At 40.3% G+C, this 16438-nt stretch overlaps 1 protein-coding gene across 1 annotated transcript; it reads left to right on the plus strand.

Moving 5' to 3' along the window:
* The first annotated feature begins 1004 nt into the window (after positions 1-1004).
* MCM4 (minichromosome maintenance complex component 4) lies at positions 1005-16063 on the plus strand. The gene is made up of 10 exons (XM_081815979.1): positions 1005-1173; positions 3529-3749; positions 6862-6982; positions 9324-9583; positions 10042-10407; positions 10860-10987; positions 12079-12286; positions 13544-13772; positions 14326-14459; positions 15310-16063. The coding sequence occupies exons 1-10, from the start codon at positions 1056-1058 to the stop codon at positions 15400-15402; spliced, it is 1878 nt and encodes a 625-aa protein (XP_081672105.1). The 5' UTR covers positions 1005-1055; the 3' UTR covers positions 15403-16063.
* The last annotated feature ends 375 nt before the right edge of the window (positions 16064-16438 follow it).

Raw genomic sequence — 16438 nt, forward strand, 5'->3', positions numbered from 1 at the left:
CCCTTGATTTATGACCACTTGTCATCATTAGCCCACATATGGCCTAAATAAAATAATGGTGAATCTTAAAATTCATAGCTGCTTGGGTTGGATGAAGTAAATTACCTTAAGTGAAAAAAAAATTTTTTTAAGATTTACTTATTTCAGAGAGTGCATACATGCAGGAGGTGGCGGGGGGTGTGGGGGCAGAGGGAGAGGAATGGATAGTCTTAAGCAGACTCCAGGCTCAGTGCAGAGCCCCAGTTGGGGCTGGATCTCATGATCCTGAGATCATGACCTGAGCTGAAATGAAGAGTCAGACACTCAACTAACTGTGCCACCCAGGCATCCCTTAAGCAAAAATATTTTATAAATAAATGCATTACACTGTGTGCTGTCCGTAGCAGATTATGTTAACCGTGTTGTAATCTTTTTCTTTCTTTCTTTTTTTTTTTAATTTGGGGTGGGAGGGGCAGAGGGAGAGGGAGAAAGAGAATCTTAAGCAGGCTCCAGACCCAGCGCAGAGACTGACACGGGGCTCGATCTCACAACCCTGAGATTATGCCCTGAGCCAAAATCAAGAGTCAGGCGCTTAACCAACTGAGCCCCCCAGGCACCCTTATAACCTTTTTATTTTAAGCTTTATGTCAGATTTTATTATTGAAGTATCAGCTATATTTGTTTTATATCTTGATCTTGCTGTTTAATAGCTGTGTGACCTTGGTTGAGTTCCCTAACATAAAAGTTATGAGTTTCTGAGTTCAGAAACTTTTCATTACTAATTAAAAGCCTAAGGTATGTCAGTACATTGTGAAGGTTTCATATATATGACCACATTTAACCCAAATGAGAATATGCAGAGGTGAGAGAGCTCAGTCTCAATGTACCTAATGTTTTTAAACAGCATGTTCGTGATTATATAGAGATGATACTTAAGGATTATGCCAGATGTATTTGTTTTTATACTTTGCTAATATGAAATGCCTTATTTCTTGTATTTAATTCTAAGATGGAAATATAAACACAGCTTGGCTTCTTTACATTCATTTTTATAGGAAGTTATCCCAACCTTTGACATGGCTGTCAATGAGATCTTCTTTGACCGTTACCCTGACTCAATCTTAGAACATCAGATTCAAGTAAGACCATTCAATGCATTAAAGACGAAAAATATGAGGAACCTGAATCCAGAAGGTAATGTTTTTTAATAGCAGAAAAATAAAAAATAAAATCTTATTTCGTCAAGGAATTTTAAAAGAATTGGTATATGTGATAGTGGTGGTAATAGATTATAAATTGACTAAATATATGGCAGATTCATTTACCCTATATGCCTTTCAACCCACCCTACCTTCTTTTAACTTAACTGAAATTACATAAAAGAGGTTGTAACTCTTGACAATTCTCTATCTTAAGGTGAACTTGCCCAAATGTAATAATTTTACAGTTACTAAGTAGGCACGTTTTCAAAATCACTGCAGAAAACAAATACAAAATATAATCCCTTCTTTGGAGCTTAAGAAAGGAATCTAGTTTGGGGGGCACCTGGGTGGCTCAGTGGGTTGAGCATCCGACTCTTGATTGTGGCTCAGGTCATGATCTCAGGTCCATACTCAGTAGGGAGTCTGCTTGAGGATTCTCTCCCTCTCTCAAATGATTAAATAAACCTTTAAAAAAAAAATCTAGTTTGGAAAGTAAATAAAAGAAAACATAGAACAAGAGAGCAGTGCAGGAGATGTCTCAGCCCAGGGAGGGAAGGAGAATGCTAGACCCAGGTAGGAAGAGTTCATGGTAAAAGAGAAATTTGAATTATAATAAGGATTTGGAAAGCAGAATTCACGCTGGACAGCACAAAGGGGATGTAGGCAGAAGCAAAGCAGAGCTATATGCAGGTTATAAGTGCTGGCTGATGCAGAAAGTAAGGGAGGAAATGTTTGTGTGAGGACTGGAAAGCCTGGGTCCCGAAGAGCTTTGAATTCCAATTTAATACAGATTTTTATTCCAGAGTCAGTAGGGAGCCACTGATACTTGTTCAGAAGAAAGTGAGAAAGCTTTTGCTACTCTTGAGAAGTTCATGGTGGGTCTAGTGTGCAAGGTATTTTGAAGTTCAGTTAAGAGACTTTAATAGTAGCTCCAGTATGGAGCAGCAGGGTCCTAAGCTGGACAGCGGCCATAAGAGTGAAAATCAGGACAAACATGGTATTTGCCGTGTGTGAAGATTAAGATATAAACACTATTGAGAATTTATAAACAGCCCTATAGATGAATGCGCAAAAGACACAAATGTCACTGTAAGAAAATAAAACAGCTAACAAAGGAGCAAGTGTTGGAGTTCACTGTTGAATAAAGGAATACATATTTTCTTATGAAATTGGTTCCGACCTCACTTCTGTGATAGGGTATTCAGTGGAGACATTGGAGGAAGTAGGAGACTGAGAGTTCGTTTTTCAGAGGTAGAGCATTGGTACATGAAGAATTTCAGGGTAAGACTGGAGATTATCATAATTTCAGAGGAAGAGGAATTGCCAGATACTCAACTGATTTTAAAAGTTTTTAACTTTTATGTTGATTTGTTTAACATACTATGGAGGTTACTTTTTAAAGTAAAATAAGGATTGGTAGGGAGAGAAGAAAGGAAGATTTGTAAATAGGTAGAAGGGAGGACAAGACCAAATGGGAAAGACCTTGTGAAGCAGCAATAAGTACTGGAAGGCTGAGACAAACTACAAGGCCAGCTGTGGCTAACTACAGGCCATGTTTTGTTGATTATGAGTAACAGTATAACTCGTTTGGAACCAGCAGTGGGAATTAGTTAGGTTAAAGTTTTCTTATCAGAGAAAGTCCAAACCAGGAGCAAGAGTGAAAAATATTCTATACAAGGGCTTTCTTATATAGATGGTAATGATTGGCTAAGTTATATAGTGCTTATTTCTGCCAAGTACTGTTTTTATTAGGCTTGATGTATGCAGGCTCTTAATCTTCAACAAGTGTAAGGTAGGTGCCATTATTGCCATGTGTAGATGGGCACAGAGAGGCTAAGGGTGTCCCCAGGGTCACACAGGTACTCAGCCCAGACCATCTGGTTCTGGAGCCAATGCATTTCACATACACTGAGACAGCAGGACTTCCACATGATACAGTGCATGAGGCAGAAGTCCATGGGGCAAAGAAGGCCAAAGTGTAAAGTTTCTGATGCAAACCCAGAAGGTGGAGAGCAGGGGGTAGATGAGCAGGAAGGTGGTGGATGCCTGCCATGGGGCAGAAGGCCAGAGGTCCATCGGAGTTGAGAAGAAGGGAGACAACACAGGATGGGCATCCCAGGCCAGACCTGAGGATACCCAGTGAAACATTCATGCCCTGGCCACAGCACCTACCTGTGACCCCAGCCATCCCCAGGTACCTCTGCATCTCCCAGTAAGATTCTCCTGGGCTTGATGGCAGACCCAGACCTGCCCTGGCAGGAATATAGCTCAGGGAAGAGACCACCTCTGGCTGGGCTGTGGGCAGTGGCTGATGGATAAGCTGACCTCTCTCCCCAACTCCTTGTAGACATCGACCAGCTTATTGCCATCAGTGGCATGGTAATCAGGACATCCCAGCTGATTCCAGAGATGCAAGAAGCCTTCTTCCAGTGCCAAGTGTGTGCCCACACAGCTCGGGTGGAGATTGACCGTGGCCGCATTGCCGAGCCCTCTGTTTGTGAGCGCTGCCACACCACCCACAGCATGGCGCTGATCCACAACCGCTCTGTGTTCTCTGACAAGCAGATGGTATGTGCCTTCTTGGGTACGCTGGGAGGCCTCCCCTTTGGCATATTAGTGCTTAAGGCTTCAGCTTTGGGATGGGAATGTTCCTTTTTAATTGCCAGTGAGCACCAGGTCGTTATTATATATGCCACGTTCTCATGGCCTAAGATACTTTGTAATAAGAAAAACGCATTATTTCACTATTATCTCCACTTTTTGACTTATTAAATTTAATGTGAGGGGTGCCTGGGTGGCACAGTTGGTTAAACGTCTGGTTTCTGTTCAGCTTGAGAGATCAAGCCCCACATCCAGCTCTGTGCTTAGTGCAGAATCTGCTTTAGACTTTTTCTCCCTCTACCTCTGTCCTTCCCCCACCCCTCCCCCTTCCCCTCTCTCTCTAAAATCTTTTTTTAAGGCTTTATTTATTAATTTGAGAGAGAGTATGCACAAGCATGGGGGAGGGGAAAAGGGAGAGGGAGAAGCAGGCTCCCCGGCTGAGCAGGGAACCCGATGCGGGGCTCGATCCCAGGACCCTGGGCTTATGACCTGAGCCAAAGGCAGATGCTTAACTGACTGAGCCACCCGGGTGCCCTAAAATAAATCTTTAAAAAAAATTTTAACATGAGATGTTTCTATAGGAAATACTTAAGCTTGTAAAAAAAATTTAGTATATCAGACAAAAGCATATAAAACATACGATCAGTAAAAATTGGGGTGCCTGGCTGGCTCAGTTGGTAGAGCATGTGACTCTTGATCTCTGAGTTAGAAGTTTGAGCCCCACATTGGGTGTAGAGATTACTTTAAAATATTTTGAAAAATATATTGGTAAAAATTACTTGGTTAAATTTTGTCATTTTGCAGCTGTTCCACTGGTACAGAATGAGTTGACAATTTTTCTGAAGTTTTTCTCACACATTTTAAAGGAAGTTTGGCTTTTGTGTCTTTAATGAAATTTTTTTTAAAGATTTTATTTATTTTAGAGAGAGTGTGTGCACAGGGAGGGGCAAAAAGGAAGGGAGAGGAAGAAAGAATGAAGCAGACTCCACACCGAGTGCAGAGCCCCACACCGGGCTCAGTCTCACAACTGCAAGATCATGACCTAAGCCGAAACTACGAGTCAGATGCTTAACTGACTAAGCCACCCAGGCACCCCTTTAATAATGAAAATGTCAAGATGAAGTTATTAAAACAACATAGAAATAAGTGGGAAAAGTCAAAATCATTTATTTGCCTTGATTATAATGGTGTTAAAGTAGGCACAGGGACAAGGACTGTTAAGTTTTTTTAATTTTGTTACAATGTTTAAACAACTTTTTAAAATTTAAATAAAATATGTTCAGAATACTACAGAGTTGGGGCACCTGGGTGGCTCAGTCGGTTAAGCGGCTGCTTTCGGCTCAGGTCATGATCCCAGGGTCCTGGGATTGAGCCTCACGTCAGGCTTCCTGCTCAGCAGAGAGCCTGCTTCTCCCTCTCCCTCTGCCTGCCTCTCTGCCTACTTGTGCTCTCTCTCTATCTCTCTGTCAAATAAATAAATAAAATCTTTAAAAAAAAAATACTACAAAGCTAATTTCCATATGGGGACTCAATAAGAAAAATACTAGCAAATGTGAAAAAGTGTTCAATGTTTTTACTAACCAAAGAATTGAAAATTATAGATCTAAATTTTCATCTAATATTGCTATCAATTATTGGAGCAAATGTACCTCAAGTCATGCCAGCATGGTGCTGAGAGCTAGAGATACAAATGTGGAACCATGCTCCCAAGGAGCTTATAGTGTAATATTCTTTCTTAGAATGCTTCAAAGACTCCCAAACTGACTTGAAATAAAACTTAGTATCCTAGAGTAGTCTCCAAACTATGTGGCCCAACATCATCACCACAACACACCTTTGTACCCACAGACCTCACTGATGTTGTCTCAACCACTTCCTTATACAGGGCTTCTCAGCCAAGCACAGGTTTGCCTCAGGACCTTTGCACTTGCTGTTCTTACCATTCAGAACACATGGCTTCCTCCCTAACGTCCCCTAGACCTCTTCCTAGAGGTTCTTTGACCTGAGAAAGGCCTTCCCTAACCTTGCTTTATGAAAAGCGTCTCTTCCACCCCCACTGCCCATGTTCCTTGCTCTTTTTTTCTTTTGCCCATTACATTTGTCACTGTCAAATGTTATTGTCTGTCCTCACTCCACTCTGAGGGAAGACTTCATTCACTGTGGAGTCCCCAACACCTAGAACCAGGGTCCAGCACATGCCAGGTGCTCAGCAAATACCTGTTAGATGAGTAACCAGGCTAAGTGTTTATGAGGTGCACGCAGTGACTAGGAGAGATGCACAAAAGTGCTTAACCGTGAACCTGAAAAGTGTGTACTTCTCCACCCAGGAAATCTCTAGAAGTAACTGCTAAAAACATAATTAGAAATTTAGACAAACATTTATACAAAGCAATATCCACTACAACCTTGAAATGGCGAAAAACAGTCACATAAATCACTGACCATGCCCCCCAGATAGGAGAATTTGTAAATACACAATATCCTTACAAAATGTATGTTCATATCACATTAAAGGTTTTTAAAAAAAAAAAAATGTTAGCTATCTGGAGATAAAAACAAAGAATAGTGTTTTATTTTTTTTTAAGATTTATTTATTTGAGAGAGAACACAAACACAAGCTGGGGGAGGCAGAGGGAGAAGCAGGCTCCCCACTGAGTAGAGAGCCCGATGCGGGGCTCGATCCCAGAACCCTGGGATCATAACCTAAGCAAAGGCAGATATTATACTGACTGAGCCACCCAGGTGCCCCAAGAATGGTGTTTTAAAAATAAATGTGGTAGGGGTGCCTGGGTGGCTCAGTCAGTTGAGTGTGGAACTCTTGCTTTTGGCTCAGGTTGTAAGATCGAGGCCTGCAGCTGGCTCCATGCTCAGCTGGGAGTCTGCTTCCCTCCCTCTCCCTCAATCCCTCCCCCACTCAGGTGCACACACATGCATGCATGCTTTCTCTCTAAATAAATGAAATCTTTTTAATAAAATAAAAATATGGTAAACATAAAAAATAGAGTGGTACAAAGACTGGCAGTTTTGTCTGAATTATGCTTGTCATTTCCTGAGTTTTCTGTTTCCACTGCTCTTTCAGATCAAACTTCAAGAGTCTCCTGAAGATATGCCTGCAGGGCAGACACCTCATACTGTCATCCTTTTTGCTCACAATGATCTTGTTGACAAGGTTCAGCCTGGAGACAGAGTGAACGTTACAGGTAAGAATGAAGGCTGTATTAATGAGATAAGTATGTCTTGCTTTTTTTTTGATACTTTTTAGTCAGTCCTTTGGCTTGGTCATGAATTCATTGGCATGAGGCTTGGTCCTGCCTGTAATGCTTTAATCACTTTTTTACCTAGCAGTATGGAACCTTTCAGTGCATTGTCCTTGCAGTTGCTTGCTCTTTGCTCTCAGTGTTCCAGAGCTGTGAGTGTATTTTGACCTGATAGCATTGGTATCTTGAAAAAACAACTCAGACAAGACTAGTATTGGTAAGATTGGAGTTATACCAGCAGCTCCAGGAAGCAGTACTCACCAATTTTGGAATTTTAAGTAATTTGCTACTTACTTCCCAAATGTACAGCCAAGGGTTAACATTTACTTATTATAGAGAGGAAATGGGTCAGAGCACCTTGCTTCCGTACAGGAGTTACATTACGGTATTTTTAGAGGAAGCGGAGATTCAGAGACTTGCAGCTCACTGTAGCTGAGGTTCTATGGTAATCTGTGACACAGGGTTCCTCCTCTCTTCTGGCCAAGAAAGTGCTCGTTCCACTGTACCATGTGAATATGCCAGTCTTTCTCTTGATGCTTCAGAGCAGCATGAGCACTGGTTTCTCAAAGGGGCTGTGTTTGTGTGGACAGCAGGCACAGTTCATTGAGGTCAAGGTGGGGACTGAGTCCAGGGAGTGGCCGTGGCTCTTGGTGTAGCCCGTTGGTTGTATTCAGTGAGTTGGGACTTCTCATCATGTGTCTCCCCAGTATGAAGCCCAACAGCTGCCCATAGCAATCTTAAGTTATAAAAGCACTTGTAGGGGCACCTGGGTGGCTCAGTTGGTTAAGCAACTGCCTTCGGCTCAGGTCATGATCCTGGAGTCCCGGGATCGAGTCCCGCGTCGGGCTCCCTGCTCAGCAGGGAGTCTGCTTCTCCCTCTGACCCTCCTCCCTCTCATGCTCTCTCTCTCTAACTCATTCTCGCTCTCAAATAAATAAATAAAATCTTTAAAAAAAAAAATAAAAAAATAAAAAAATAAAAGCACTTGTAGTCCATTAACAACGTGAAAGAATGTGTCATTAGTGAAAGATGTGCAGTCCTCGTTCTGCCATCCTACTTGTCTGAATCTTTTGATAAAGTGTTTAATCTGCTATTGTAATATCCTCAACTGCCAAGTGGAATTAATGTGATGATACAGGTGAACGTATTTGGGGATGGGGGCTGTGGAAAGCACCATATAGATGTAAAATAAGTATTGATGTTGTTCTGTGATGATGAATCATTGCAAGCACCAGTAAAGATAATTAGGCCACTTTAGTCATCCATCCCTAATTCAGCTTGCTATGAAGAAGGTTGTGTACTCTCAGAATGTTACATATAAACTGGTTTTTATGTTTTGAAAAAGAATTACATTGACCTGTTAAATAAACAAAAGGATTGGTGATCTATGGTAAGTTGCTATGAAGCCTGTGATAGAGAGAGCAGATGCTTGCTCCTCAGAAAACAGCAAGAAATTGGATTGTCCCAGAGTCCAAGCCTTCTAGATTGAAAGTCAAAAAAGATAAACATCACAAATGTCAGTTTGGGAAACTTCTTCCTGGAGAAGAAATGAGTTGGTATGGTTGAAGGGTTGATTGTTCATTTATTTCTTTTAATGTTCTTAAATTAAATTCTTTAGGAAGCATGTGAGGTTATGGCCATTCACCTAGAAACACTTCTTATTATTAACATGTAGTAATTTTTCCTTTACCATATCTTTACCTTTGATTCAGTAGACTGTCTTGTCTGTGAAATAATTTTTGAGTAATTTTTTAAAAGATTTTATTTATTTATTCGAGTCATTTTTAAAAGAGCTTTTAGGATTTCCTTCCCAAATTTTTGGTACAGGATTTTAGTACTTTGTTCTAGCCAAATAATTACTAAGCAGATTCTGTACATTCAACTTAAGAGAAATGAAAATACTATTTAAAAATACTATTTATTGAACACAGCTGTAGGCCAGCATTGTGCTAAAGCCAGAGTAATTTCATTTAAATCTCAGAATGATTATGTGCAGTATGGTTATACTCAGATAGGTGCCCAAGATCATAGAGCTAACGGATGGTCACAGATGAACATGTTTTTAGGTCTGCTTTTTTCAGAAACCTGTGTTCTTCCCAACTTCCCTTGCCTCCTTCAGCAGGGAGCTTTGCAATATAGGCCTGAGTCCTTGACTCTAGGAGGGCCATGAAGGCAGTGTGCTCAAAGCTCACTTCCACTGCCAGCCCTCAGATCTTTTAAGTGCTGCCTGCTAGTTTATGAGCCATTTAGGGAAGGTAAAAGCATCTCTTGGTTGTGTCCTCAGGCATCTATCGAGCTGTTCCTATTCGAGTCAACTCAAGAGTGAGTAATGTGAAGTCTGTCTACAAAACCCACATTGATGTCATTCACTATCGGAAAACTGATGCAAAACGTCTGCATGGCCTTGATGAAGAAGCAGAGCAGAAACTTTTTTCAGAGAAGCGTGTGGAATTGCTCAAGGAACTTTCTAGAAAGCCAGACATTTATGAGAGACTTGCGTCAGCCTTGGCTCCAAGCATTTATGAACACGAAGATATAAAGAAGGTAGCAGTGGACTTTTAACTTTGATCAGGATTTATAGTTCTTTGAGATCAAAAGGCATGAACATCCCCCGCTACTGCCATCACCCTCCCCCCCCACCCCTAAAGGATAAGAACTGTTGCCTGATCACAGAGCAAGGTGCTCACCATCTAACTTGGTTGTTGGTTGATAAGAATCCCAGCATCCTTGTTCATTTCCTCATATCTACATTGAACTTACATGTTTCTAAACATAGCAAAAGCCAGATGGGGTCAGAATAGGGATTTACATGGCCACCATTCTGGCACAGTTGTATGTGCTTCTATATAAACTGGTTAGTGATAACTTAAAGCACTATCGTGTTTATACCTTCCCTTAATTTAATTACAATTTTTTATTCACAGGATAAGAAAATACCTCTAACATTTAAACTAGATCTCAGTTACTCTGTAGTAAGTGAATGTTTAAACATGTTTGTTTAGGGAATCTTGCTTCAGCTCTTTGGTGGAACAAGAAAGGATTTTAGTCACACAGGAAGAGGCAAATTTCGTGCTGAGATCAACATCCTGTTGTGTGGTGACCCTGGGACCAGCAAGTCCCAGCTGCTGCAGTATGTGTACAATCTGGTCCCCAGGGGCCAGTACACGTCCGGGAAAGGCTCCAGTGCAGTCGGCCTCACTGCGTATGTGATGAAAGACCCTGAGACAAGGCAGCTTGTCTTGCAGACTGGTGCCCTTGTCCTGAGTGACAATGGTATCTGCTGTATTGATGAGTTTGACAAGATGAATGAAAGTACAAGATCAGTACTACATGAAGTCATGGAACAGCAGACTCTTTCCATTGCAAAGGTGAGGCCCATTCTCCATGTGTAAACATGGGCACACTTAGAAATGTAGCATCTGTATTCACCTTGGTTCTAACTTTGGGAAACTCATGAATACTTTTCCTATTAGGTTTCAGCTAAATGTCTTTGAGTATTTCCTCTTTCATCTTTTTTGCTATACTAACCCACTAATACATGGTATTCACAGAACTTGAGTTTGTCCTAAAGGTCATGCAGGGGGTTTAGTTTCTGAGAAGAATGTGGTTCCAGCATACATTTGTCTAAAATACAGTTGTTGGCGTGAATCTGAGGATGGCATTGTCCCAGATAAATCTGTTGATACCATCCTTCCAAGGTGATGTGTGTGGCTCTTGGTGACAGTGGATATATGGCAAAGGGCACACCAGGTGAAGATAGTTCACGCTATTCCTGCTAGCACCAGGGTGAAGCTTCTAACTGCACTGTTTTCTCTGACAGGCTGGGATTATTTGCCAGCTCAATGCCCGTACCTCTATCCTGGCAGCAGCAAATCCTATTGAGTCTCAATGGAATCCTAAAAAAACTACCATTGAAAATATCCAGCTACCTCACACATTATTATCAAGGTATGAGAACATAAAGATGATCTTACTTTGCTCATTTGTAGAATTTTCAGGTTGAGATAAAAGGAAATAATAAAATTCAACAAGTGGTAGCATCATAAGTTCTTCCCTCTAATGCAAAGTTTTCTAACATGGGTAGTCAGGTTTTCATGGCAAAGCCTGTGTTTCTCTACTCAGCTGTAGGTAGCACCTTAACATTTATTCATTCTTTGAAGCTGTTAGGACACATTTCACCTTGACATCTTTTTCAGAAGCCCATCACTTACTGCTCATCTCAGTCTTAAAGTCGCTAAAGAATATCATCAAAGTACAGAGAAAAGCTTCACATGACAGATAAGGTTCTAAAAAATTAAATTTGTTAGAGTTGTGTAGTCCACAGTTTTTCTCAACCATACTGCTACAAATATTTCATTAATGGATTGTAATAGTATTTCATAAATAGTATTTTAGATTATAATAGTATTACAGTATTCATAAATGGATTTTAGATTTTAATTATTCAACTTTTTCCCAAAGTTGTGTTTTTTTGTTTTTTTTCCAAAACAGTTAAATGCTTTTTCCTTTAAATCTTCCAATCTTCAAAATTACAATAACAGTTCCCTTGAAAGAATCTTACTTCTTTGACTGAGCTGTTTGGTGACCAGCCATTTCCTGGGCAGACCTAATGGCCAGAAGAGTGGGTGCCTGCTGGGGCCAGATTAGGGAGAAGGGGATTGATCTGAAGGCTCACCAGACAACTGGACAGCAGACTCTTAATTCTCCCTCAGCAGCCCTGACTACACACATGTTCACTGTACATGCCTAGGGGGCTCAGGAGCAATTTTTTTTTTAAGATTTATTTAATTAGAGAGCACTTAGGGGAGGGGGGATAGCAGAGAGGGGGAGAGAGAATCTCCAGCTGACATGCCACTGAGCATGGACCCCGGACCCTGACGCAGTGTTCAATCTCAACCCATGAGATCATGACCCAACCCAAGAGTCAGAGGCTTAACCGACTGGGCCACCCAGGATCCCCAGGAGCAATTTTTAAGTTACATATGTGGCTGTGTTGGTGTCCCAAGCAGGAAAACAGTGTTTTTACAATATTTTCTCAGGTTTGATTTGATATTCCTCATGCTGGACCCTCAGGACGAAGCCTATGATAGGCGTCTGGCCCACCACCTTGTCGCTTTGTACTACCAGAGCGAGGAGCAAGTGGAGGAGGAGTTCATGGACATGGCAGTGCTGAAGGACTACATTGCTTACGCCCACAGCATGGTCATGCCTCGTCTGAGCCAGGAAGCCAGCCAGGCTCTCATTGAGGTCCGTGTTTAAACCCTGAAAAATGTTTTTGTTGAGCCTATAGCCAGTAGCATTAATGTAACTAGCTGACTATCTCCCTTAAAAAAGTAATTTTATTAATAACCTATTTCCTATAACTACTTTTTCCTCCTCCATTGCAAAATTGACTTTTCCAAAGATAAAAAAGGGGAAAAGCTTTTTTTTTATATATGTCGTACAAACTTTTTATAATTAAATATTTCTTTTTTTTTTTTTTTAAAGATTTTATTTATTTGACAGAGAGAGACACAGCGAGAGAGGGAACACAAGCAGGGGGAGCGGGAGAGGGAGAAGCAGGCTTCCTGCAGAGCAGGGAGCCTGATGCGGGGCTCGATCCCAGGACCCTGGGATCATGACCTGAGCCGAAGGCAGACGCTTAATGACTGAGCCACCCAGGCGCCCCTATAATTAAATATTTCTAAGCACAGTGAATTTAAGATCGGAATACATGAGTTGAAATAGAAGTTATGCTACTTAGTAACTTTGTAACTCTGGAGAAGTCATCTAATTTTTCTGAGCTTCCATTTGCTTGTTTCTAAAACGCAAAATGACTTGTGAGTACTTGGTGTTCACTTTTCAGTATCCTTTCACATGGACAGCAGTGCATAATGACACCTTCAGTTATTCATACGTTATGATATTAAGAAGGTTCTTGGTGTTTTGATGCCTTTACATCCTAACTAAACACCTGAAAATACTCAAAGAAAGTTATAGGTGATTTGTAATTTTCCATTTGTATCATATACTTGACAGTTGCTCAAAAAAAAATAAAGTTATGTTATATATGTGAGTTTAATACAACTCAGCTTTATTCATTATTTATTCATTATTCGTTATTCCAGTAATCTTTGCATGCCTCACTCATTAAATGAACCCTCAGCAGGGGCATAAACCAGAGTTGGTACCTGAGCACCTTTTTCAGACAGGCGCTCTGATAGTCCTCTGCTGTAATTGTGACCTGCCCTTTACCCCAACACACCATGTCCCCTGAGTGCCAGCCTCACACACCTCCCTGCCCACTCCCATTCTTCATTCTTCATAGCCACGTCAGATACCACCTTCTTGATGAGCTATAAGGCCCAAGGCTAAGATCCGACTTCTAATTCCCCTTAGTACTGCACGTGGCAGCTGGTAGTTTATTTAATAGAATCCTAACTGTTCAGAGTTTAGCCACAAAATTGAAGTATTGTTACAAGGAGTTTTGGGTGTTTTTTTTTTTTTTTCTCCTGTCTACACTAGGCTTATGTAGACATGAGGAAGATTGGTAGCAGCCGAGGAATGGTTTCTGCATACCCTCGACAGCTGGAGTCATTAATTCGACTAGCAGAAGCCCATGCTAAAGTACGATTCTCAAGCAAAGTTGAAGCAGTTGATGTTGAAGAAGCAAAACGTCTCCATCGGGAAGCTCTAAAGCAGTCTGCCACTGACCCCCGGACTGGCATTGTGGACATATCTATTTTAACTACAGGTCTGTTGTTTGCATTGAACATAAGAGCACATGAGAATTTTTTAATACATATATATATATACACACTTAACATACAAGTAATTTATATTTCATATTTGAGCTAACAAATCATTTGAAGTGGCAGAGGCTCTTAACCTTTTTCAGATTAGGGCCTCTGAGAATCTGTTAAAAGTTGAGAAAAATATGCCTAGCACACTGCATGCACACACACAGTGTTGTATCTAATTTCACAGTGTTCTTCCGCTATCTGGGCACCCGTGTTAGTCCATTTTAAAGAAGTAATTCATTTCTTAATGAGCGCTGTCTACTTGCTATACAGATTATGTGGACTGTGTTTCAGTGGAAACAAGCAGTTACTGGCTTATAGAGAATTGGAAACAGCAGAGAGTTCAGAACTCACAATTTTGAATATATTTTTGCATTCAGCCACTGTCCACTAACCTTTTTTTGTAGCAACACTGCTAAAGAAATATTTATGGAAATTTGAAATATTTCAAATTCCTTGTAGCAGAAGTACTTTCATTAATTTTTTTTTTCATTTCTTTTAAATCAGGAATGAGTGCCACCTCTCGTAAACGGAAAGAAGAGTTAGCTGAAGCACTGAAAAAACTTATTTTATCTAAGGGCAAAACACCAGCTCTAAAATATCAGCAACTTTTTGAAGACATCCGGGGACAATCTGACATAGTACGTGTTTTATAAGTATTTTTTGCATAATGGAGTTTTTCTTTTTTAATTTAGTACTTCTTTTAAGGTTTTTTTTAAGTCTTTTCATTTCAGTATTAAATATAGATCTGGATTTTTTAAAAAAAGTAAAATCACCCATAAACCCAAGAAATAATCACAAAATTTTGCTGTATTCCTTTAATAGTTTTTGTATGTGTATATGTACACATGTCTTTTCTTTGAAAAATGAACATAGTCAATTAGAGTTACACTGTTATATAACTTGCTTTTTCTTTGGGTTTTTATTAAAAATATGCTATTAACATCATCTGTGATGGCAAATAGACTTAATAACTATAATGATTGGGTAAGATCCCTTTGCATGCCTATTCCATCATTTCCTAACCAATTGTTGGACATTTAGGATGTTTGCAGCTTCTTCCTATTATACATAGTGTTAACCATGCATGTTAGCCATGCATCTTATTTTAATGATGAAATGATCAGGTTCCCTTTTGTAAATAAAGTTGGGTTGCCCAGTGAAAAGAACTCGAGGGTCCAAGTCCAGCCATTTGCCCGTTTTCATAATGCCTCTTCACTTGCATATTTTCTGCGGCTGCATTAGCACTACAGGGGCAGAGTTGAATATTTCTATACTTCTACAGACCATATGGGTAGACGTCCAGCCTGTCTGTTTACCATCAGGCCCTCTACAGGAAATGGTTGCCCCTCCTGAGTTAGAACCTAAGGAATGTGTATAGCCACCAAAAAGAAAAGAGACTGGTGATTCTTTACATTGAAATCAATGTGTACCTAACAGTTAAGGGAGTACTTGACATGTAAAATAATTGTTTTCATCTCTTCCCCCAAGGCTATTACCAAAGATATGTTTGAAGAAGCCCTGCGTGCCTTGGCTGATGATGACTTCTTAACAGTAACTGGCAAAACTGTCCGCTTGCTCTGAAGCTCTTGTGAGCAGTGCTGTCTGTGTGTGGCTTATCTGCACTTGGGTGTTGTAGTTGTGTACATATGTGTGCTGCATAGGGGCCAATCGGCTGCCACTGTTGCTGTCAGTGGAAATAGATTCCTAAAGTCATTATTAGGCTCCATAAAAATTTTCTAACCTAGGTTCAGTTTTCATAGTGAAGTGTATGTTTTCACTTGTTTAACATTTTAAGTGAAAATGCTGTGCCAATTTACAATTTACAGTAGAGGCTATTTTTTTTTTAAGTGCCATTATTTTAGCACCAGGGCTTTTAATCTGTATTGCCATATATGTATGTATGTATATGTGAGGATGTCAGTCTTTTGGAGATGGCAGTCTGGGTCATGGGTCATGTTTTTTGTGCTGGACTTTCTAAAGGCAATCATCCATATGCTTGAAGTTTTTGTAATATGAGATAAAACTTAGCCAGTGCATATCATTCAGTGTGAGGTAATGAAGGACCAGAGCCTTTCTCCCTCTTACAGCTCTCAAGTGTAATTCCTTCTAGAGGCTTGTTCTGATGGCTTCCATAAGATTTAAAAAAAAAAAAATAGGTGGTTGGAAATGATTAGATTCTAGGTTAACTTCTACTTTTTCCTAATATGTAAACTTTTTCCTAAATAAAGGATTGAATAAGTAATATTTGGTTATCTCGTATTATTTTTCATTAAGAAAAAAAGCTTTAATAAACACTATATTCATGGAAATTCATGATAGTGGTAAGTACTTTAGAACGCACCAAAAAAATTCACTATAAATTCCAATTTATTTCAATCCTAGCAGCCATTATCCTTTTTTTTTTTAAGATGTTATTTATTTATCAGAGAGAGAGCATAAGCAGGGGGAGTGGCAGGCAGAGGGAGAAGCAGGCTTCCTGCTGAGCAAGGAGCCTGACGCGAGACTGACTCAATCCCAGGACACTGGGATTGTGACCCGAGCCGAAGGCAGGTGCTTAACCAACTGAGCCACCCAGGCATCCCGTAGCAGGCATTATTCTTATAAAACCACCATAGGC

This window comes from Leptonychotes weddellii, chromosome 4, assembly GCF_054177405.1.
Source record: "Leptonychotes weddellii isolate Sample4059 chromosome 4, ASM5417740v2, whole genome shotgun sequence".
NCBI lineage: Eukaryota > Metazoa > Chordata > Mammalia > Carnivora > Phocidae > Leptonychotes > Leptonychotes weddellii.

Bases quoted from the DNA above. Each gene is read 5' to 3' on its own strand.
- MCM4 (XM_081815979.1), top strand. From the start codon at position 1,056: ATGGCTGTCAATGAGATCTTCTTTGACCGTTACCCTGACTCAATCTTA. The intron at 6,983-9,323 runs GTAAGAATGAAG...TTGTGTCCTCAG, and splicing joins AGACAGAGTGAACGTTACAG to GCATCTATCGAGCTGTTCCT. The intron at 10,408-10,859 runs GTGAGGCCCATT...TTTCTCTGACAG, and splicing joins AGACTCTTTCCATTGCAAAG to GCTGGGATTATTTGCCAGCT.